We start from the raw sequence: 23,529 nt of genomic DNA on the forward strand, positions 1-23,529 counted from the left end.
TATTGCACTAACCTCCATAATTGTTTTGCCAGTAGAGCAAGGTTAAACTCATGGATCATACGGAATCCAATCCCGTTTTCCTCTCGTGGTTTGCAGACCTTTTCCCATTTTGCCCAATGAATCCCTCTCTTTCGGGGGGTTCGAGCTCCACCAAAATTGTGCGATAGCACTAGCAAGGTTTTCGCATATAGGGAGCAGGAAAGTAGACATAACATATGTCAGAAGGGCTAACAAGATAGATTTAATCAGAACCTCCTTTCTGCATTTTGATAGCCATCTGCCCGTCCATCCATTCACTCTATGTTATCTTTCAGAAATGCAAAAAGTTTGCACTTGGATCCGCTAATATCTTCTGGAATTCCTAAGGATGTTTTATATTATTGTTTGGACACAAGATTAATGATTACATTATTTAGAAACATATATAGTATCATAATATTGTTTTCATAATTATTTTATAATAGAGGAATGTATTGAATTTAAAATCTTACAAAAAAATGTTGGGTAGAAGAGAATATTTCAGTTTTTATAAAAGCGATGTTAAAATCGTGAAATAACCAATTACGAATCAGAAGTTCTTGATTTTTTTTTTAAATGTAAATCAGGAATAAAAAAAATTCTACTATATATTAATTGAGAAGTCAATTTAGTGACTTTTGCTTACGTGTCGATCATAGGTAAACTCTTACAAAATTGTTATAATTTGATTGGTCGATGATTTTTAATTTTTATTTATTTTATTTAGATCTAAAAAGAAAGGTAAGTCTCTATCCAATTAATATCACTTGCCAAATAATTTACATAATATTACAAATAATGATTTATGGTAACTAATTGTTTATAAAATACATAAAATAATAAACAACAAACTGTTTATATAAATTAATATAATGATTTTATATTCTTATTTAAAAGCATTATATTTTATACAAATTATCATAATAACTATTAACATCTTCTAAAGTTCATATTATATGCTTTATAAATCACTACAAAAAAAAAGAGATAGATTAGATCACTTAAATGGTATCACAAAATTAAGTGATTCTATTTTAAATTACTTATTTGTAAATGATACCAATATATATAATTTACCATCAATTGTAAAAAGTGATATGTTTATTAATTTATTTGACATCATTTCCATAAAGCGATATATTTTTTTGTAACTGGTTTCACTTTTAAACAAGTGATGTTATTATTTATAATTAATATCAATTAAATAAATGATGTAGTTATTTTCTTTGTTGCCATCACTTATTAAATAATACAAAATTTACATCAAGAAAAATTAGTTAATAATAATACGTACATATATATATACCATGAAATAAATTTTTGTATTAATAAGATACATGTGATAAAAAAATTAGTTAAAATTTATCTTAAAATATAAATAAAGCAAATATTAATTTGTGTTAAAAATGAAAGAAAATAGGGTTAGCCGTCATTACCGTTATTCAGGATCAAAACTAATTATTTGCAGCTTTTGATCCCCTTCTTCTCAAATTAGCTTTTGATAAAAGAGTTAAAGCTTTAATACTAAGAGACAACAAATTGAAAGGTAAGTTTCTTTACAGATGGTAATCAAATTTAAAATTTTATTTTCGCACTTAAAAGAGTTGTTTCTATCTCTTTCTCAGAAAAACAACGGAGTTTCAGAAATCACCAATGAGCAATTTCAAAGAATCAAGACTACATACGATATAAGGTAACTTGACTTCATGTTTCAGTTGACTAAGAGTTAAATATGTTTTTCTAAATTATAAAGGCGAAGAGTTATATACATTTTTTTTTTGTATTTTTCAGATTTTGATGGATAAATCATGGATAAACAAATCACGTTTATCTCAAGATTACCGATTAGGAGTGAAAAATTTCTTCGAATTTGCCTTTGGCAAATCTAATGCACGCATGGTGAAATGTCCGTGTAATCGCTGCACTCTAGCCAAATCTAAAACAAAAGAAGAAATCGAAGGTGATCTGATATGCTTTGGTTTTTTAAATTCTTACACGAGCTGGATATTACACGGAGAGGATACATGTGTCACAGGGAATGCAAGATTACCGTCTGATACTAATCAGGTTGAATTAGATTCTACTTTGAATCTTTTGGATGATATTTTTCCTGATATCAGTACCAATATGCATGCTGAACATGGATTTGGATCGTCTGAACAATCTATGGACACTGAAAGACCATCAACTTCAAGTGGAAATTATGGAAAAGGAGAAGGTTTTGATGAGTTGTTTGCTGACTATAACCAAGAGCTCAATCCAGGATGCAGTAAGTTCACGAAATTGTCTTTTATATTGAAGTTGCACCATATCAAATGTATGTGTGGGATCAGTGACAAGGGTATATCCATGGTGCTTGATCTGATGAAAGAAGCTTTTACACATGCGAAGTTGCCAGATTCATTTAATGACATGAAAAAATTTATTCGCAAATTGAGAATGACTTATGAATCAATTGATGCATGTCCAAATGATTGCATGTTATATTGGGAAGCGGATGCAGAAAAGGAAAAATGCAAAGTTTGTGAAGCCTCTCGTTGGAAAAACAATAATTCTACAGAGAGCATTGTTTCTGGATCAGAACACAAAAAAAGTAAAGCTCCTGCCAAAGTTTTGCGTTATTTTCCTCTAAAACCACGATTACAACGTTTATTCATGTCATCAAAAACTGCTATCCACATGAAATGGCATGCATCTGCTAGTAACAATGATGGTAAGCTTCGCCATCCACGAGACGGAAGAGCTTGGAAGGAATTTGATCAAAAATATCCTGAATTTGCATCTGATCCAAGAAATGTCAGACTAGGATTGGCAACTGATGGTTTTAATCCATTTGGTACAATGAGTAGTAGTTATAGCATATGGCCAGTGATGTTATTTCCTTATAACTTTCCACCGTGGATGTCAATGAAGCAGACATCTATGATCCTTTCTATGGTTATTCCTGGAAAAGACATGCCTGGTAATGATATTGATGTCTACTTGCAGCCACTTATCAAAGAGTTGAAGGAGTTGTGGTTTGATGGGATTGAAACAGTAGATGCTTCCACAAAACAAACATTTGACATGCGAGCAGCTACCATGTGGACAATTAGCGATTTTCCTGGTTTAGGAAATTTGTCGGGTTGGAATACATATACATCATCAGCTTGTCCAAGCTGTAACTATGATGGCATCGGGCAACATTTACTGCATGGAAAAAATTGTTTTATTGGTCATCGGCGGTTTCTTCCATTAGATCATGGCTTTCGTCAGAATATAGCACATTTTGACGAAAAAATAGAAACCAGAGCTCCTCCACCAGCCACATTGACAGGTTCTACAATTATTCATCAATTGGAACAAATTAATGTTACTCTTGGTAAGAAAAATGCTTCAGTGGGAGTTGGAAGAAAGAGAGATCGAAGTGATAGTGGAAGATCTAGCACTCAGCAATGGAAGAAAAAAGTATATTTTTTGATCTGCCTTATTGGGAATTTACAATGCTACGACACAATTTGGATGTCATGCATATAGAGAAGAACGTGTTTGATAATCTAGCCTACACACTGCTGGGTGACAAAAACAATCAAAAGATAATCTGAGTGCTAGAAAAGATCTTCGGAAGCTAGGTAAACGTTATGACTTGTGGCCTAATGATAATGAGAAGTATCAAAATGCATGTTTTTCTCTTGACAACCATGGGAAAGACACTTAAAAGAAGAATGTAAAACTACCAGATGTGTATGCTTCTAACTTATCAAGTTGTGTTGATGTTAATGGTCGAAAGATATCAGGCTTTAAAAGCCATGATTGCCACGTGATAATGAGAGACTTATTTTCAGTTGCAATTCGGAATCTCCTCCCAGCAGATGTGTCATCAGCCATTGTCGAGCTTTGTCAGTTTTTTAGAGATATATATGCAAAGGTCCTTGTTAAACATAATTATTTTGCCACCGTTAGTTTTAGTCAAACATTTTTGTTTTATGCAAGAAAGAAGATTCAGTTTTGTGAAACTTATTTGTATTTGTGTTCAACGAGTTTGATCAAACAGAGAATATACTGCTTACTACTTATTAACATTGAAGATCAAGAAAATCAATATTTATTATTACGTTGTCTTGCGTAGATAATCCACTTTATTTTACTGGAATGGTTAGAATTAAGATATATATTATATGCTCATTTGATTTTTATATTTTTTCTGATGAACAAGATAATGATGGAAATATCGAAGGCAAAATGGTAACATCTAAAGATGTCTGGAAATTTCAAAACAGTAGAGTGATTGTGCATTTTGACGAAGATAGCGGTCAACCAATTGGAGAGTCTGGAGGTCTACTAGGATCATGGATAGGTCAATTAAGAAATGATGTGAATTTGCTACCCATTAACTACAGTGATTGGAGGTTGGTTAGTCCTCACATCAAGAACAAGACGTGGGAACTAATTCAGGTAACACATAACATCTTTATCAGTTGTCATAATTTTGAACTATTTTAAAATATTATTTTGGTCTGATGAATCATTGTATGTTTTATTTTTTCAGTCCAAATTCAGGTTTGATGATCCACAAATGAGAAAATCATTTGTCATGGGTGCATTAGGAAGTAGATGCAAGGATGTCAAACTATGTCTTTGGAAAGAATATAAGCGAGATACTCTAACTGAGACATTGCAGAATCGACCTTAAAAGGTTCCAGAATATCAATGGGGTCAGTTTGCCCATATGAGATTCACTGAAAATTGGAAGGTATAGTTGATTCGTTAAATAATTATATCAGTTGTATATAAAATAAAATATTAAGTAACTATTTATGTATGTGAAATTTCAGAAAATGCAAGAGCGGAATACTGAAAACCAGAAAAAACATATCATGCCTTATGTCTGTGGAAGAAAGAGTTTTTCAAGAAGAAAAAATGAGATTGTAAGTAAATTTAGTTTCAGTATAAAGCAAGTTTAATTAATATAATGATATTGTATATTTTTATGCATGTATTTTTACAAAGAAAATCAAGACGGGGAAAACACCACGTCGAGCAAAGTTTTTCATCGAGACTTGCACATAACCTAATGGAAGCTTTGTATGTGAAGAAGCAAAAGAACGTGCGGTTAGTTTTATTTAAAAATTCTGTTGATTGATGAGTTAATTATACTAGATATTTATCTTTTATTTGTTTATTAGGAAGCACTTACTACATTGTTGAGCCAAAACCCACACAACACAAACAATGTTACAGCTAGCTTGGACGATGAATATGCTCAAGTTTTTGGTCCAGAACGTCCAGGACGAGTAAGACGTGTTGTTCGTGGACCTACACCTTCAAACTAGTGTGCCGCTCAACTGCAAATAGACAAGATGTAGAGAATTCTGAAATGGTTGTTGAGTTGAAGACACAAGTGAGTGAATTATCAGATCAAGTGAAAGGAATGACTACATTCATCCAGCAAATAATTGGTACTTCAACAGGTGAACATGTAATTATATCATTTATTCGTTAAATTACATTACTATACTTTGGTATATAGAACTAATATGTTAACTAAATATTTAGGTAAGAGCACGGGCTACAAGTTTTGATGTTGCTTTTGCTAATATACCAAATCCAACGTTTGCCAACATACCAGATCCACCAGATCAGGTAAATGTATTTATATTTTACTTGTACTACATTAATACTCAAATGAGTAACATATTTTTTGTCTAATTGTATCTCACGAAAATGAGTGATTGTGTTGATGGAAATATTCAAGCTGAGGATGTGGTAGTGCTTAACAATACTTTCAGTAACTTTGAACTTGCATGATGGAACAACTATGTAATTTGCTTTCTAATACATTAATTATTAGTTTTGGGTGTATTTATCTAATTATTTGATTTTATTTTTATATATCTTTATTAAAATGAAAATTTGTTTATATTAATGTACGTATATTATAAAAATATGTAAATAAAAATAATCTTTGTATCATTTTCTATAAGTGAAATATATTAAAATCGTTTACTAAAATTGATATATGTTTAACATCATTTATCTAAAAGTGATAACAATATTTTGGATCGATTTTTTTTTGTAAATGATACAATTTTTGAAATCATTTATGGAACTGATATATGCTTAACATCAATTATTTACAAATGATATAAATATTTTAAATCACTTGTTGTAAATGATACTACTATTAACATCATTTCCAAAAACTGATATTACTTTTACGTCAGGTAATAGTAAATGATTTAAATAATTGCAATCAATTTATTAAATCGACACTAATACAAACATCATTTAGAACAAATGATATAAATAGTAACATCATTTGTAACAATTGACACATACTAACATCACTTAAAATAATTGATGGAAATATTTGTTATTTTTTACATCAGTTTTGAACAAAATGATACAAATTATTTGTATCACCAAAAACTAAGTCATTTATTTAAGTGATGTCAAATGTTTTTACATCATTTATAAGTAATACAAATATATAAAATAAATGATTTAAACTAACTTTTTTTTGTAGTGAATCATCTATAAAAACATTTATCAAATTATTTATCTTGGCTTATTGTATATTTTAAATTATCATAAGAGTTTGTTGATCAAAAAAAAAAAATTATCATTAGAGTTTGTAAGTCATCTATAAGAGCTTATAAATTAATTTATAAAATATTTTTTTTAAATCTCATCCTACTATCATACTATATATTAATTGAGAAATCACTTAAGATATTTTCGCTTTTGTGTCGATCATTTATGAAATCTTAAAATATTGTTATAAATTGATTGGTCGATTTATAAACAGTGAATATCACTTGCAAAAATCTACATAATATTACAAATAATTATTTGTGGTAACTATTTGTTGAAACTATAGAAAGAATAATAATGCTTGATCAATTTTTTATATATTTGTAAACTACATAAAATAATAAACAATGTTTTTTATTAAAATTGATATAATGATTTTATATTCTCATATAAATCTTTATATTTGTATATAAAGTATTATAATAACTATTAATGTCTAATAAAATTCATACAAGCTTTATAAATCATTCATACAATTATAAATTATGATAAGAAGTTTTAAGTCATTTATATAAGCTTATAAATTAATTTATAAAATCTATTTTGAAATTTCATTTTATATTAAATAAGAAATCTCTTAATTAATTTTTGTTAGGTGTCGATCATATAGAGAGTTTGAAAAATAATATTATAATTTGATTTGTTAATGATTTTTAATTTGTTTTTATTTTATGAGTAAGAAAATAAGTTCTAGAACCAGTTTTATTATTATCCAAACGACCTAAGTATATTGCACAAAATTATTTATGGTAATTAAATATGTGATTTATATAATATATATAATGCTTCATAAAAATAATTTTTAGGAATCAAGTATGTCTAAACTGTATAAAATATTTCAAAAGTTTCGGTATATATTATATATCTTCAAAACTTAAGTAATTTTGTTAAAACTGAATCATGAATATTATACATAACTAATTTTAGTAAAATTATCAATACAAAATATCAAAAATTATTTAAAATAGACGTAATTATCTTTTTTTTTAAACAATTATTCTTAGAAAAATATCTAACAAAAAACACATAATGATAAAAACATACTTTAATTCAAAAAATTATAATAAATATATTGTTACAAAACATTCAAACCCGCAAAATCGCGGGCATCTACCTAGTTATATTTTATAAAACGATCATTCTCGCAAAGTAAATTCTATAATCTTTGTATCAGCAACCAAAAATAAAAAACCTTTGTATTAGCAAACGCACATTTGCGTAACTCAAAATGCACAAATACGGAAATAACCAAAGGTTCTTTTAGTAACTTCGAAAAGTTTAATCCTAAAACTGTAAACAATAAGGACTTACAAATAAATAGGAAAGAATTGAAGGCATTATCCCGAAAAAGGATCAAGGTCTCTTTTCTCTCTCCAGAACTCGCTTGTTCATCTTTCTTCTCGACACTCGTCTCTGTAACTGAGAGAGACCCAAAGGCCTCACCTTTGATCTAAAAAAGGTAAACCCATCGATCCCTTTCAGCTTTCCCGTTGTTAATTTCACTTGAAATCTTCAACTTTGCCTCGATTTCTGTTAAAAGGATTCGTCTTTCTTTAGACGAGATTCATCTATGTACTGAGTGTTTAAGCTGCAAAACAGGTACTTCCATGGAGGAACAGAGAGAAGAAAGTGCGTCAATTGGTGATTGCAAAGCGCCCTTGGAGGAAACAGGTAAGGAACTAGGGTTAGCTTCTAAGTCTGAAACCCTAGATGGTGAAGTTGATGTTCCGGTGAAGGAGCCATGCGTCGAAGATGTTTCTGATTCAGGTGTTGGTTCTGTTACTAAGGATGACGTTGAGAAGGGTGTTAGCCCTGATGATGTTGTAAAGACTGGTGAGCCTGAAACCGAGAGAGATGCTGGAGCTGTTGATGTGAAGCCGGTGAATGGTGAAAGTGCAGGTGAAGAGGAGAATGAAGTGAATGACGAGGAGGCAAACCATGTAGCTGAACAAAATGTTCAAACTGAGAAGCCCCAACAAAGCTCAGTGGATGGTGAGACGCTTTCTGTCGCGGAAGATAAAGCTGGCCAAGAGAAGGAATCAGGTGATGGAAGTGATGATGCCAACATGGATGTTGATAGCAAACAGGCGAATGAAGAGAATGTTGGATCCGAGACCAACAATGGTAAGGATTCAGAATCTGTGCAAGTTCCAGAGGAGTCTACTCAGGAAACAAACGAAGAAAACCCTGCTGCTGAAACATGTGGTGAAGTAGATACAACCCATAAAGAAGAAAATGGAGAAGCCATGGATGTCGATTATACTGAAGAGGAAACGCTGGAGAAGCTTGTTTTGGATGATGCTGGTGCAAGTATGGTACCAACCCAAGATGTTCCAATTGCTGAAGCTGACAGCAATTTAGTGAAGGGAATGGAAGTTGATGAAAGGAAAGATGATGCTGATATGGCAGTTGAATCAGCAAATCCAAAGAGTTCCAGTGAAGATGCTGCTCCAGGTGAAATTGAACAGTTGGATCAGAACGGTCTTTTTGATCCAAGGTCTGATATTACCAACTTTATTGATTTCAGTGGTGTATCCTCTTGGTCAGGAAATGTACAAGACCTCAAAACTGAATCTGGGAATCTATCATCTTTGAAAGAGGATAAGAAAGCTACTCTCACCGCAGAGGAAGTTGCCACCGAGGAGGATGGTGGTAAAGTAAGCTCACATGCTGAAGGTGTTGAAAATGATTTCAATGAAGCACCTGTTGCTACAGAGTGTCCAGAAGAGGCTTCTGATGCAATTTTGGGATCTGACGAGAAGGATCAACAAGACACAAGGAGGGAGGAAGGTGACACGACTAATGAAGCTCCAATTATCGATCAAAACCAACAGCAGGAAGATACAGTAATGGAAGAAAATCCGGACAACTCTGACTATGCTGAAGTTGGAACAGATTCTGATATCAAGACCAATGGTGTGAAACGAAAGGCTGATGTCCTGAGTGAACAAAAGCCCTCCTTTAAGATCGGTGCATGCATAGCCAGAGCTGCTAGTCAGATGGCAGGATCTCCTTCTGTTCTCAAGGGTAGTAGTAACCTTGGTGATGAGACTCTTTCTGTTGAGAGCTTTGTATCCCAGCTTCACTCTGCAGCAACAGACCCTGTAAAAGAGAACGCTGTGTCTGAAATCGCCTCTGGCTTTTTCTTAGATTTCCGAAACTCATCGGCTTCGCAGCAGTTTGTTCCAGAGAAGGCAAGCAGCAAAAGAGGTAGATCCAATTCGAGCGCAGCAGTTGGAACCGAAGCATTTGAGTTTGAGGAAATGGGAGACACATACTGGACTGACAGGGTGATCCATAACGGTGGCGAAGAGCAAACGCCAGCTGCTACAGAAAAAGAAAACTATCAAGTTGTGCCTGTTGAGCTGAAACCTGCTCAGGTCAAAAGGACTCGTCGTCCATACAGAAGAAGACAGTCTCAGATCAGTTACCCTCTTCCTTCAGCTTCAGACAAACCGGCGGACTTTGATGAGAATGCACCAGCTGAGCTTATAATGTACTTTTCCGAAGCGGATGCAATACCTTCTGAGAAGAGTCTGAGTAAAATGTTCAGGCATTTTGGACCAATAAGGGATTCACAGACTGAGGTTGACGAGGAGAAAAACCGGGCTAGAGTAGTATTTAGGAAGGGTGGTGATGCCGAAGTGGCTTACAAGAGCGCAGGAAAGTTCAACATCTTTGGGACGAAAACTGTGAATTACGAGCTCAGCTTTACAATCACTGAAGCATTCAAAGTTCAGCCTTATGTTGTGTCTTTAGGCGAGGAGGAAGCAGCGGTATCTCTTCCTGCTCAGATGTAGTTCTGGTTCAGGCATGGTGCAGGTAGATCTGCTTCATTAAACTTGTTCTGTACTGCTTCCGCTGGTTCATGCTTTAATGCTTACTATATATATATTCCACTGGTTTGGAGGTTGATGTGTTGTTAATAGCTTAGGTGTAAACATATGTAGACGGTAAGACATAGTGACCATTCACATACATGACAACAGAGTGATGATACCATGTCATTGATTGTATGTTTTTTAGTTTGAATTCAATTATTTTTGGTTGTTTTGGGTTTCAGGTGAAAACAATTAGCAGTCATCAAGAAGAGAAGTAAACAATGAAGTGGCTCTCAATGGAATTTGGAGGATCTTGCTTGGGTGTTTGTGATCTTTTAGGTAGAGAGGGAGTTAGGCTGTGTAATAGTTCGAGAGAATAATCTGTATTTTCTGGAGACCAGACTTCTTGTTTGCGATGTAATTGTTGAGATCTTCGTCTTTTCGTGACAAAACATTTGATTTGCTGAAATTTAATGATGTTAGGAGTGTGTTGTTCGTTGCTAAAAAAAAAAAAGTGTGGGTTGTTCAAGTTATTTGGAGCCTTTAATTAGGCCAGGGTATTTTAACTTGGATTTGAAAACCCAAACCGGAACCGATTTGAAAATACTTGAAACCGAACTGAAAATTTATAAGTATTTTTTGGCGAAAAATGCATTCTCTAACGTTTCTAAAAAATATCACCATTCACAGGAAATAATTTTTTATTCTCATTTCCTACCATTTTTTTTTCCGTAGAAAAATAAAGAACAAAAGTATTTCTTATTAAATTTGAGAAGGAATAACCATTTTTTTTTATTCCTGAAATTTTATTCTTTTAGGTTTATTTTATATTTGTTCATCTTGTATCTAGAATGGTCAACCCTTTGTGTGTAAACTTTTTTTACCCGAAACAATCGGAACTGAAAGGAACTGACCCGAAAAAATCCAGATCCGAAAAGAATCTGATGCGAACCGGTAAAAACCGAATCGTACCCGAAAACATTCAAACTATTAACGGTGATAACAGTTGAGTGCCGTCTTCCGTTAACGGCGTTAGGTGTATTGTGTTAACACTTAACAGGAGGGAATGCGAAACCATTTGGACCCGAATGTTTTCAAAAAAAGGTATCCAATTTTCACGCGCCTTCCTCTTCCCTCCCACTTCACTTTCCCCCAAAATTAAAAGAATTAAAGAAAAACCTAAAGCCCATCACTTCGCCGTGGAAACAAACTCACACCACCACGAGCTCGTCATCGATTATCTCTTTCGCCACGCCGCTGGGTTTCGATGTTTGCTACATCGCAAAGACATTAATCATCGAGCGTGGTGAGTGTGTTTCTGATCCTATCTCCAATTCGTTTTTTGTAATCCGAATAAGTTCTTCAATCGGTACTATTCACTAGCTTCTAGGGTTCATAGGCTTTTCAATTTAGGGTTCGTGAGGATGACTTTGTGATTGACTGATCTAATTGTGTGGAAGAAGCTTTAGTAGATAAGATCCCATCAAAAGAAGATCAGATTCTGGAAATGTTTGTAATCGGAATAAATTATTCAATCGGTAGATTCGGTACTATTCATTAGCTTCTAGGGTTCATATGCTTTTTTCAATGTAGGGCTTGTGAGGATAACTTTATGATTTACTTATCTAATTTTGTTGAGAAAAGTTTGAATAGGTAAAAGATCAATCAAACGAACACCAGATTCTGGAAATGACGAAAGTCGTTGCTCCTGGTACTTCTCTTCAAATGAACGGGGTGTCCAAAGCTAAGCGCAAGACCCCCGCGGAACTAAGAGTAAGTTTTGCTTCCTTTGTTATCTTTTATAGATTGGTTCATTTCAGAGGCTAATCTTTTCTCACTATACAGGGAGAGCAACTGAAGCGGACTTGTTTTGTTGACCAAGTTAAAGAGTCTTTTGACGCATTGCGTCCTTGCCAAAGGTATAAAAAAAACTTATCATTACGCCTTCCCGTTATTGAACTTGTTTTGTTTGTCTAACTAGACTATCTTGGCTGTAGTACTGAGAAGGGAAATGGGCTTAAGAATCCCAAGTACATTGAGATGCGTATGAATGAGCTATACGCTGTCAAAAAGGCTCGGCCTTGGATGCCATCTGGCAAAGAAAACTCTAAGGTTTACCACCTCTCTCATTCTTCATTCCTTTTAGCTTTGTTCAAAAACTTAGGTAAAAGGTGATTTATAATTCATTTGTCCTTACCACAGGAAAATGGTGTGAAAGAGCAGTCCAGCAACCTATTCAATGTTTCTTTACTCTCAAATGTTGTTGCCATCAAAAGACAACAACATACTCGGTAAAATGCCTCAAACAATTTCTGTTTGGAGTATGCTGATTTACTGTGCTCTAGCTTATGTTAATGCTTTAATGTCTTAGCAGCGAGGACAAAAATGCTTCTACTGGAGTTTCTGATGATACTAACACTAAAGCTCGTCAAGCAAATGAGGGATGCAGCCAGTGCATATTTCGCAGTGTCACGGAACTTTCAACAAGGGGTGAAGAGTTATCCTGCTTGCCAGATATTGATATGGTATGCTTCACTTGGTATTTTTTTTATATTTTGAGATGGCTAATATATATGGTCTTGGAAAACTGATGTTGTCATTCATCAGACCAAAGCACTGAAAGGACTTGCCACTTCCGTACAATTGCCAATTTATCCTGGTGACATAAGTGAGAAATCTGATACTGCTTCATTACGTGGAAATTTCGTGCCTGAGTTTCTCGTTTCTGGGCGAGAGATTCCTCTGGATCTTTCCATAAAGACTTATGTTCGACTTGTTTCCTCCTCTCCATTAAATTGGTTAGTTAAGCCATTTCTGATATAAAGTGCATGAAATATTAAGTTTGAATCAGTCAGTTATTTTCCATTCTATTGTTGTTCTAGGTTACATAGGTCAATTATGAGTAGCACTTACAATGGTATGCCACAGTTAAACGAAGATAACAGTAGTGGTTCTGGCTCAGATGTGGTTTGCCAGGTGTTAAATTCCATGTCACTGCACTCATGGGTTTACCCCCAGTCTACCTTGCCATCTTCTATGATTTCAGCATATATAAATTCTGGACCAGGCAGAGGTTTGTTAATGAGAGTACAAGAGCTATGCTTTCTTACAGTCATCTCCCTTCTAAGTTTTATAAAGAGATCTTCATTTTGCTGTTTCAGGCGAAGGTGATTTCTTACAACAGCGACAATTAGCATGGGAAGATGCTTTTCGAAGTCTATATTTTAAGTTCCGGAAGAATTTCTGCAAAATATTTTATGGTAAGCCCGTCCTATGTGCCTGATTTGGATCTGCTTTTTTTTTTTGCGGGTATAACACTAACGGCAATAGCACTGGAAGCGTGTAGTGCATATTTTCATACAGATGCATATACTTGGAAGTTTTTTTTCCTCAAAGACGGAGAACCTAATATGCTATATTTCCACTTGCACTTTCATTTTGAAAAATTTGGGTACACCTTGCTGTTACTTTTCCTTCTTAACAAAGATGCATCAAAGTCACGTACACCTTTAGAGTTATTAAAATGTGAATTTCATGCACATCTTCTTTCTCATGTTCCATCTCTCTTATTGTAAATGATATGTATGCCATACTATTGAAATGAAACTAAATTTAGTTGTGAATTATTTGGATTGTAGTTTGTACTTCACAGTTTGTGGTATTGTTCACTGGAAGCTGTGAGCCAGGAGGGGTCAAACGCTCATGCAAAGCCTATATCACTCAGTCAACTAGAAGATTGAGAGCCATGCTTAAAGACCTTGTAAGATATACTCCTTAAGCCTTTTGCTTCATTTGTGTTTTGCTTTCCTTGAGGCTTTCAAACTAAGCTGCAGCATTCTTATCTGTTATGTATTTTTTGTTAAGTTTTGGAATCTGTACAAATTCATTGATTGACTGGACTGCTTCTTTGATAGGACTTTAATGAAATTTAAGTAAAGCCAGGATGCTTCTCTTAGGTTGTAGGAAATAACTGTGAAATTTGCAGCATTTTGAAGTCATTTTCTCGGTTTACAAATGATAGAATTTGAAAACACGTTACCTGATGTTGCTCCACTGCTCTGAGCTCACCAGTGCTCAGTTGAACAATAATGTCGTATTTCTGTATTTTTCTGCAACCTCATTAGGAATACGTTGAACATTTTATGCCCTTACATCAACGGTGGAGTACAGTATGTTTAATCTATAATTAAAACACCAAGATAGAACTATTAGATTATCCATTGTCTTTTTCTTATCTATTATGCAAACCTTGTGCGTACATCAGTTCTTTACTAATATGATCTGAATATGCTGTTCACAGGACATATGCTACACTATGCCTCTTTGCAAAACTAAAATGGAAGACACCACTGTTGAAGATCTTGCTGAACTTTCAGAGATAGAGAATCATAACCTTGGCCAGGTTTGTGCACCTTCAACCATCTATTTAGGAACTATCTTTCTGTGTATATGAATATTGGCTGTTATGAAGAATGTGAAGCACCAGCAACTGTAAATGGGAGAGTAATAGCGTATTTTTTGTGACTCCTCCTGTTAACAGATGCAGACTCGTCGTTTGCGTTCCGCCTCAAACATAGATAACACTCCAGAATCTTTCTTGGCTTTTGAGGGAAATGAGAGCGTACATGGATTGTATGATCTTCTGCTAAATTATAGGTGCGTGTGAACACTTTTTGGGAAAAGAAGTTACGTATCGGACACATCTTAATGGTGTATAATGTACCCATTGTTTTTCAATCATGCGTAGGTCTTCTTTGAGTTTTCTTCTCACCGCAGACGTTCCTGTATTATATTCACCTGTACCGTTTCAGAATGCTGCAATGTCTTCTCCTAAGGTATATTTTCTTGCACTTACACTTTGCTCTGTAATCTAAGATGTCTCTTGACATTTTCAGAATACTTAATTCTTTGATCTCCAGATCGACTGCAAGGAGATGGTAACAGCAGAATCTACAAGTTGCTATATCGTCGAGACTAAGGGTGAATGCATCCCGCCATGGATTATTAGCAATATTTGTGCACACGTGATTGCTAATGGACAGAACTTTGAAGCCAGGTTCGTTGATGCATTCTCTTATCTTCCAAATAAAAAACAAAGTCCGTGTTAGGAAAATGCTAACGAACTGTGGGTTGAATTCAGCTTTGTGACCGAGCCAACATCAGTTAGCTTAAACATGGGTCTACCACAACTCCCAGATAAGGTTCAGCCTGAGTCTCCAATCACTGAAGGCACAGGAGAAACTAACGATGCTGTGTCTGACATTCCCGGAACAGTGATCTCCCCTCAGCTGCGATCAGGTCATCTAAAGAACTTAAAGTATTACAACAACTCTTACACTGTTTCACTGTCTCCCTCGTGAGATCTGTATTTGCTTCGAATCCTCTCTTTCAGGTTCTCATCGTTATATGTATGACCCCAAAGTCAAATTATCAACTTAATGTTTATTTTAATGTGCTATTTAGCTGGACATATCCTGAAACATATTTGATGCAGTGTATGAGAAGCCTTTTGGTTTGAGTCCTGATATTATTCATGCATAATAGAGTGACTTATGTTGTTATGATCTTGTTATTATCCAAAAACATGTTACAATTAACTTTAGTATTCAACAAGAATCAGAACCATCCATACATGTTTGATTGGATGTCTTGCAGTAAAGAAAAATGTACATTCAATTTGCACTAGCTATACCAGGAGAGAAAACTAATAAATGTCTAGACATGTGAACTTGTTAAGCAATTCCATCTTCTAGATGGACATCCCTCGCTCAGAATCATAAGCATCCCCATATTGTTTGCTGGCAGATGGTACACATACCTGTTGCATTGCAATTTTGTTATTGAATCCCATCAGAAAGCAGGATAACAAGAATGTGAACCAAAAAGCAAGTGTTTGTACTCGTTAATCTACTTACTTGTTTGGCTTTTCTTTCCTTCTCCAGGAAACGAAAGACACAATCCACTGAAACACAAGAACAAAGAGAGACCAAAAATGAGGCATACACATAGTTTCAGAAAGCAATATACAACATGCGAGAGATTATGATTGTTTTACCTTGAAGACCGTTCCTACAGAGAATGCTTTCAAAAATGGCATTTTGCTAACCGGGTTTCGCCTTGTGACAGTATCCTTTGATAAATGCTGTGCGATCTCTTTCAGCAACACCAGCTGAGCTTGGTCCCTCCGCATCGATACAATGACCTGTCTCAATGACTCCCTGTCAGCCTCAAGTGCTTGCAGCCTTGTGTATAGCTTCTCAATATCTGGCTCCTTAACTCTTTGCTGAGTCATCATCACCGGATCTTGATATCTCTGAGGCTCGTTGTCAATCTTAACTTCAGAAACTCCCAGATGAATTGAGTCAATGGTATAAACTCTGGCATTACTAGTAGTCATAGGAGAGTCTGTGGTAAACGTCCCCTTTACTTCTGTAGCAGTTCCTAAAGGCGAGTTTGAATCATAATATGGCCACCCTGGGGACTGATCAACCATCACCTTCTCCACAACCTCAACATCACCATCTGATTCACTCGGGTTCTCACCATCCACACTACATCTCAAAGAAGTGTATTCACATGGGTAATCATCAAAAGAGTCTCTACGAAAACCAAGTATCTCTGCTTCAGTTACCCCATAGCTCATCAACTTATCCTTGTAAGCTTCAACCTCATAAGACAAGGCCTCAATAGCTTGCTCTTTCTCATACAACAACTCCTCCAAAGCCGATACCTTTTCTTGTTCATGCATCATTGTCTCCTCAGCAAACGCTTTGAACTGCCTAGCTTCCATCTGTATCTCAGCTTTTTCTCTCTGCAACCTAAGTATCATCGACATTGTCTCGTTAGCTGCTGATGCAGCAGCGTTTCTCTCTTCTTCGAGCTCCAAGTGAAGATCTTTCACTGTCTTCCTTTGGGCAAGATTCTCAAGTAAAGCAGCACATTCATTCGAAGATGAATCAGAAGAGCCTCGTAACAACAACATGTTCTCGCTTTTCAACGTTATAGTCAAAGGGTCTGAAGAATATGCATCAAGTGAATAGTCACAAGACTCACAACCAAAGTCACAGCCTTTCATAGCATCTCTTGAAGACTCCATGGCTAGACATAAAACCCAATCTCAAAGGCTAATGTAGGTAGGTTCCCAAAAAACCCTAGCTTTAGAATCTAGTGAAAGCATGAACCTTTTGATTCATTCCCCTATAGAATTACATAACCATGTGCAACAATGAGACACAGGACCTGTATAGAGACGCAAAAAAAAGTATCGGCAAAGACACATGAACCTTTTGATTCATTCCCCTATACCTCTTTTCAAGATGGGTATTCACAAAATCCCTCCTTCCGGGAAAATAAACAAATAAGAAGGAATTTTCCTTCTGTTTCCCGGGGAAAAAAAAACAGAGAGAGGAAAATATTCGGGAGGGATAAAAAATGGAAAATACGAAAAGAAAAAGAGGAAAGAGAAGTTTACAAACGCAGAGAAAATGGAAAATACAAAAAGAGAAAGGAAATAATATAATTGGAAGATATGGAAGTTTTTTATTTTGTTTTTGTCTTCTCCATCTTCTTCCTCATCTATCTCCCTCTTTTAATGGAGTGTGTTTCCATAGTTCTTGGGCTATGTGCCCACTGAGAAGTCATATCATTGAATTAACAAAAGCCAAAAATTAAATGTGTAACGAAAAAAGTTAAGTTAATGCAAATATGAAATGGAGAGAAAATTAGCTTAACTGGGGGGGGTGGGAAATATCCTAAAGTTTTTTCAATAGATTTGCATGATCATAGTGATAATTTAGCAGAATCATATACCTACCTTAAGAACGATCAGATTGGAAAAATGGTTGATCAACTTTTTACTGATTCATTGTTTTGGTTTGTATGAGCTATATTTAACTTAGAATCATAGCTATAAAAGATTCAATTATGATCAGATTGAGAAAATGCTTACTTACTATGTTGAATTGTATGAGCATACTTTGAATTTAGAATCATACCTTAAGAAGATTTGACTTACGATAAGATTGTGAAAATGTTTACCAATTGTACTGATTCATCTCATCTACTAATACTATATTACCAACTATGCAGTAGCATAAACGCAAATTTTAATCAAAGTTGGTCATCATCGTTCTTGATATATATTTTTCATTAAACACTTTTTTTTTGTAACTTGAAACGTTCATCAAGCACTCTTGCACCTACAAAAGAAAAGATTTATCATCAAATATCAGTAATATTGAGTAGATTACTCAGTTTTATTTTTTATTTGGCTTTTTGTTCTTTCTATTCCAAATATGGTTGCAACAGACAGAAAGAAAAAACGTTACATAAATAAGGTTGGTTTGAAGTGTTTGGCTCACAAGTATTTTGTGTCTCTCTTTTAATTATGATGATATAAATTTATTATTATTAGAGATTGTTGTAATTGCAACATGTGATTATCATTAAATAAATGATTATTTAAAAGGTATAAAACCAAAATTTTAAATGATATTAAATAAAAATAATTAGGAAAAATATAAATTAAAAGAAGAGAAAAAGACAAAAATAGCACTAAATCAAGTTTTTGTTCCCAAACTAGCACTCAAGGTCAAAAGTCACAAAAATAGCACTTAATGTTTTATCAAAAATCACAAACTTAGGGTTTAGAGTTAAAGGGTGAGGTTTAGGGTTTAGGGTTTAGGGTTTAGGGTTTAGGGTTTAGGGTTTAGGGTTTAGGGTTTAGGGTTTAGGGTTTAGGGTTTAGGGTTTAGGGTTTAGGGTTTAGGGTTTAGGGTTTAGGGTTTAGGGTTTAGGGTTTAGGGTTTAGGGTTTAGGGTTTAGGGTTTAGGGTTTAGGGTTTAGGGTTTAGGGTTTAGGGTTTAGGGTTTAGGGTTTAGGGTTTAGGGTTTAGGGTTTAGGGTTTAGGGTTTAGGGTTTAGGGTTTAGGGTTTAGGGTTTAGGGTTTAGGGTTTAGGGTTTAGGGTTTAGAGTTTAGGGTTTAGGGTTTAGAGTTGAGAAATGAAGTTTTGGGGATAAGATTTCAAATTTTGAAAAATAAAAAAATTAAAATTTTCAAAAGATAAAATGCTATTTTGGTCATTTTAGTTTTTGAGTGCTATTTTTGTGATATAAACTTAGAAATGTGTTATTTTGGAGATTTGCCCTTAAAACAACAGCAAATGGAATTTAATGTATTCTGGTGAGTTTTCAACCCTTGGTACTAAAACAAAATTCAATCTGCATAATTGAAAGTTAATATACTATAGCATAATTTCAGGACATAAAATATCAAATGAAAATTTGAATCCACCACCTAACAGTAACACCACAACAGCCATGATTATCACCACCAAACACAAACATCGCCGTCTCACAACTATTTCTGCCAAACCAATGGTTACTGACAACACCACGACTGCAAGACTGCAAGCATCACACTTGTGAGAATGATGGTAATTATTATGACAACAATAGTATGGTCGGCCGGTTCAAACTGCAATTGTTTGTGGGCCGTAAATCTCAGGCCGGTTCTTCCCTTTTCTCTTCACTTTTGTTTTTATACTGGGCTTAAAAACTTGCTCAATATAACCCAAAGCTGGGGGTGGGAGACATCAGATTTTGTAAAGTACACTCAGTTTTTCTAAAAGTTCTATGGCTAAGTCTATTCATCTGTTTCGAATCACACCAGCATATACTCCACTAGGAACTAAGCGTATAAAAGCTAATAAATTGGCTTAAGTGGTTAAGAAAAGGACAAAAGGCTTTACGAAATTTGATCTAGTGTTTAAAAGGCTATGTGGGATGTTTGCTCAAATGTTTGAAGCCAAATTTTATTAAAATTTTGATATTACAAAAATTATTTGCTTATATGTTTGGCCCAGTATAACCCAAAGCTGGGGGTGTGAACATAACTACAAGACATCAGATTTTACAAAGTACACTCAGTTTCTTTGAGAATTCTATGGCAGAGACTATTCAATTGTTCGAATCACAACAACATACTCCACTAGGAACTAAGCGTATAAAATTGGCTTAAGTGGTGGTTTAGAAAAGGACACAAGACTTTACGAAATTTGATATAGTGTTTTAAAAAGCTACCAGACGCACGGATATTTATTTTCATTTTTATAAGTAAAATTTTGTTCTGTATAAATTATGTTATTTAAGTTTTGACGCATATTATATAATTGTTAAATATAAAATTTTAAACATAATAATTCTATTTATTACATTGAGTAATTATATTTTATTTTTAACATTCAATTACATCACCATATTTTTATCATATAATTTTATTGTATTTGATTTTGAGTGAAATTTAATTTGTATAAAAATAAGCTACCTATAAGATATAAATGGAATAATTTATTTTTATCTATATATTATATAAATGATTATTTTATGTAGTTATAAATTTTTTATTTCAATTATTTTTTTAGTTATTACTAAGAAATAATGAAAATATAACTATATATTTTTTAAACGATATTGTATTCTAAATTGAGTAAACGGATACCTAAATCAGCGTAGGTGGTTTTTACAAGTTTTTTTACGTTAATGTAAATTAATTATTGTTTTATATTTAACATTATATCACACTTTTAGCATGTTTATTAATTAATAACACATCTTCCATATTCGAAATCAATTTTATATAAATGCATGTTGAGTTTTATATAATTCTATTTGACTAAAACTAATGACACACATAACTAAATAAAAATATCAGACATATTCATAATGTGAAATATGAAAATTAATTTTGAATATCAATCTAATAATACATATATTTAAAATTATAGTTATTTTAGTTAAGTATATTGTAAACTTTGACAAAATTATATTGTAAATGAAATTATTTTTTTTATAGTTTTTCTGTACGTTTACTTAAATTATTTTAAAATTAATTTAAAAAGTTCATATTAATTTATTTAACCATTGGTATTACTTGGTGTAATAATGTAATTATGGTTGTTAAATACTTCCATTATTTTACTATAGCATCAAGATATATTTTATAATAGTTTATAATAATTCGTATCTATATATGTAATACTCAGCAAAATTTATTTTTAAGAAAAGTTAAAACAAAGTAAATTGGAAAAGTATTGATTATAAATCTGTTAAAATTTATTAAGTCATGTATTTTTATAATTTAAGACTTGCCAATTAAGAAGATCCTAAATATATGAATTTCGAATTGTAGTGTATTAATTAAATTTAAGATTTATCGTGAATTTGTTATGAATTTATTTTAGGTAATTTTGTATAAATTAGGAAAAGAAAGTTAATGTTTAAAGATAAGATTAGTTATTATTTCAGTAGCATTGAAACGTAAATAAACTGAAGTTTTAAGAATTAATTTATAAGTGTATTTCTATTTTAAATAGTCGTGGATGTTTCCTCAAATGATTGAAGCAAACAAATTTAATTTTTTTTTGATATTTACAAAAATTATTTGCTGGCATTGCAAAAAGTTGTACAGGTTATAGTTGAATAGAGAAACATACCTATACTATACATCAAGGTAGTCTAGTATCTGAAGTTCTGAACCCAACACAACACTTGCATCGTCCCTAAAGATCTTGTCCGAATGATGACTTGGAAGAGCATTGACAAAGGATGGTGTACTACAAAGATACGTTGGAGGACCCACTTAGATTTTTTTTTTTATCAGCATATTGTCTTCCTTATTTTATCGTAGTGCTGTCACATCTCTAATTTATATTTTACACCTTAATCATTTGATCGAGTCCCACACTGTGGTTAGTATCTATCTTCAACATGGTTGTTAGTATAAATTTGATTTGATTTGATCCATTATGATCAAAAATTTGGATATCTATAAATTTTCGAATCAAAAATCAATAACCATTAAAAACAAAACAAATCATATTTTTTTTAAAAAATTACAACGAATATCCGCTATATTGCGAGAAATATACATATACATATACATGCATATATATATATATTAAATGTAGGGTTTAAATGTATATGTCTATATAATTATTATTCGAACATATGATTTAGCAAATTATATTCATATTATAATTATAAAAGTATTAAATTGATAAAATAAATATTTTTTTAATGAAAACTATAACTCTTCGTAAGTTTTGTTTTTAACTAATTTTAAAATTTATGAAAGATATAGTTTCACGATCTTTAATTTTAGTTTATATATCTTGTAAAAATACATTTTAAAACAAATTTGTATCGATTTTTATAAATTATTTGCATTAAGCAACATATATGAAATATCTGTAAGCATTCGTTTAATATTTTCAAATAAATAAATATATTTGGATATTTGATTTTCTGGATATTTATATTTTTCCAGAACAAATACTTTTGGGAAATTTTATATGTTTTCCAACATGTGAAGTAAGAAAATATGATGAGCCCAGGAAAAAAAAACATTTGGTTTCTTTTAACAAATTATCTATAGTCTGACACTCTAAAGCTTAAGTATGTGTTGAATTTGAGAGGTTCCAGATCACTCGATTTTTAGAACAAACTAAACTTGGATCCACGCGACCTCGAAGATTTTTATTTTTTTTTTATTTTTTTTTGTATTAAATGATGTATTTGTAATATCTGGTCGTATTTCATTGATTAAAACTTATTTCTTGTGTATTTAATTTTAAACCATCTATTGTATGGTCGATATTCGATATCAAAAAGACAAATTCAACATATATTATTTTTAATTAGAAATTTGTATAAGATATATAGAAAAAAATGTTTATGAATTTAAAATATGAAAAATAGAGAACTATGACTTAGTAAGTTAGTATGCCATAGAAAAATGATAAATTAGTTATAAATTTTTGAAGAAAATACAATGATTATTAAACTTCTATAAAATCTGTAACCTATAAAAACGGCGGATTCAATTTTGTAAGAAAAAATGTAAATATAAATTTACTTTTAGTAATTAAAAATTACTTATAAACTTAGTTTTGTGTCAAAATGATTAATAATTTTGGTAACATTAATTGTTCAAGGCCCATAAATTGAAAACCCATCTTGTAACCATCTCTTTGTTCGGTAAGTGTAAAAGAAAATTGTTTTAGAATTTGTTAACAAACAAAAACAATCTCAGTGTTTTGTTTTAGGACTGTCGGTGAAG

The 23,529-nt window shown here is 32.9% G+C and overlaps 3 protein-coding genes and 1 pseudogene across 9 annotated transcripts; 3 read left to right on the forward strand and 1 right to left on the reverse strand.

Moving 5' to 3' along the window:
- The first annotated feature begins 1,914 nt into the window (after positions 1 to 1,914).
- On the forward strand, positions 1,915 to 5,767 carry LOC106338627 (annotated as a pseudogene).
- Positions 5,768 to 7,935: 2,168 nt separating this feature from the next.
- On the forward strand, positions 7,936 to 10,904 carry LOC106342107 (enolase-phosphatase E1-like). 2 transcript variants are annotated; one of them, XM_013780941.1, is made up of 4 exons: positions 7,936 to 8,050; positions 8,191 to 9,045; positions 9,139 to 10,413; positions 10,655 to 10,904. In XM_013780941.1, exons 2-3 carry the CDS (start codon positions 8,199 to 8,201, stop codon positions 10,389 to 10,391), a joined length of 2,100 nt encoding a protein of 699 aa, XP_013636395.1. In that variant the 5' UTR covers positions 7,936 to 8,050; positions 8,191 to 8,198; the 3' UTR covers positions 10,392 to 10,413; positions 10,655 to 10,904. The 2 variants fall into 2 exon arrangements, with proteins under 2 accessions (XP_013636395.1, XP_013636393.1); XM_013780939.1 differs by having other exon boundaries at positions 8,191 to 10,413.
- A 621-nt stretch (positions 10,905 to 11,525) lies between these two features.
- LOC106342774 (protein downstream neighbor of Son-like) lies at positions 11,526 to 15,930 on the forward strand. 4 transcript variants are annotated; one of them, XM_013781803.1, is made up of 15 exons: positions 11,526 to 11,718; positions 12,057 to 12,185; positions 12,258 to 12,331; positions 12,410 to 12,524; positions 12,615 to 12,703; positions 12,784 to 12,937; positions 13,020 to 13,210; positions 13,295 to 13,485; positions 13,574 to 13,672; positions 14,051 to 14,172; positions 14,713 to 14,814; positions 14,953 to 15,068; positions 15,160 to 15,247; positions 15,332 to 15,468; positions 15,553 to 15,930. In XM_013781803.1, exons 2-15 carry the CDS (start codon positions 12,102 to 12,104, stop codon positions 15,770 to 15,772), a joined length of 1,782 nt encoding a protein of 593 aa, XP_013637257.1. In that variant the 5' UTR covers positions 11,526 to 11,718; positions 12,057 to 12,101; the 3' UTR covers positions 15,773 to 15,930. The 4 variants fall into 4 exon arrangements, with proteins under 4 accessions (XP_013637257.1, XP_013637256.1, XP_013637259.1 ...); XM_013781802.1 differs by having other exon boundaries at positions 12,066 to 12,185; XM_013781805.1 differs by having other exon boundaries at positions 11,527 to 11,718; positions 12,787 to 12,937.
- Positions 15,931 to 15,981: 51 nt separating this feature from the next.
- On the reverse strand, positions 15,982 to 18,022 carry LOC106342775 (myosin-binding protein 7-like). 3 transcript variants are annotated; one of them, XM_013781808.1, is made up of 4 exons: positions 16,800 to 18,022; positions 16,468 to 16,748; positions 16,328 to 16,374; positions 15,988 to 16,233 (listed from the first exon to the last, which is right to left on the reverse strand). In XM_013781808.1, exons 1-4 carry the CDS (start codon positions 17,506 to 17,508, stop codon positions 16,128 to 16,130), a joined length of 1,143 nt encoding a protein of 380 aa, XP_013637262.1. In that variant the 5' UTR covers positions 17,509 to 18,022; the 3' UTR covers positions 15,988 to 16,127. The 3 variants fall into 3 exon arrangements, with proteins under 3 accessions (XP_013637261.1, XP_013637262.1, XP_013637260.1); XM_013781807.1 differs by having other exon boundaries at positions 15,982 to 16,230; positions 16,468 to 18,022; XM_013781806.1 differs by having other exon boundaries at positions 16,468 to 18,022.
- Positions 18,023 to 23,529: the final 5,507 nt, after the last annotated feature.

This window comes from Brassica oleracea, chromosome C4, assembly GCF_000695525.1.
Source record: "Brassica oleracea var. oleracea cultivar TO1000 chromosome C4, BOL, whole genome shotgun sequence".
Lineage (NCBI taxonomy): Eukaryota > Viridiplantae > Streptophyta > Magnoliopsida > Brassicales > Brassicaceae > Brassica > Brassica oleracea.

What these genes read in the sequence shown, in the direction of transcription:
- LOC106342107 (XM_013780939.1), top strand. Translation starts at nt 8,199, where the DNA reads ATGGAGGAACAGAGAGAAGAAAGTGCGTCAATTGGTGATTGCAAAGCG.
- LOC106342774 (XM_013781803.1), top strand. Translation starts at nt 12,102, where the DNA reads ATGACGAAAGTCGTTGCTCCTGGTACTTCTCTTCAAATGAACGGGGTG. An exon ending in AGACCCCCGCGGAACTAAGA is followed by an intron (nt 12,186 to 12,257) that starts GTAAGTTTTGCT and finishes CTCACTATACAG; the next exon opens with GGAGAGCAACTGAAGCGGAC. An exon ending in AGAATCATAACCTTGGCCAG is followed by an intron (nt 14,815 to 14,952) that starts GTTTGTGCACCT and finishes TCCTGTTAACAG; the next exon opens with ATGCAGACTCGTCGTTTGCG.
- LOC106342775 (XM_013781806.1), bottom strand. Translation starts at nt 17,508, where the DNA reads ATGGAGTCTTCAAGAGATGCTATGAAAGGCTGTGACTTTGGTTGTGAG. An exon ending in CTGTAGGAACGGTCTTCAAG is followed by an intron (nt 16,375 to 16,467) that starts GTAAAACAATCA and finishes CTTGTGTTTCAG; the next exon opens with TGGATTGTGTCTTTCGTTTC. An exon ending in AGGAAAGAAAAGCCAAACAA is followed by an intron (nt 16,234 to 16,327) that starts GTAAGTAGATTA and finishes ATTGCAATGCAA; the next exon opens with CAGGTATGTGTACCATCTGC.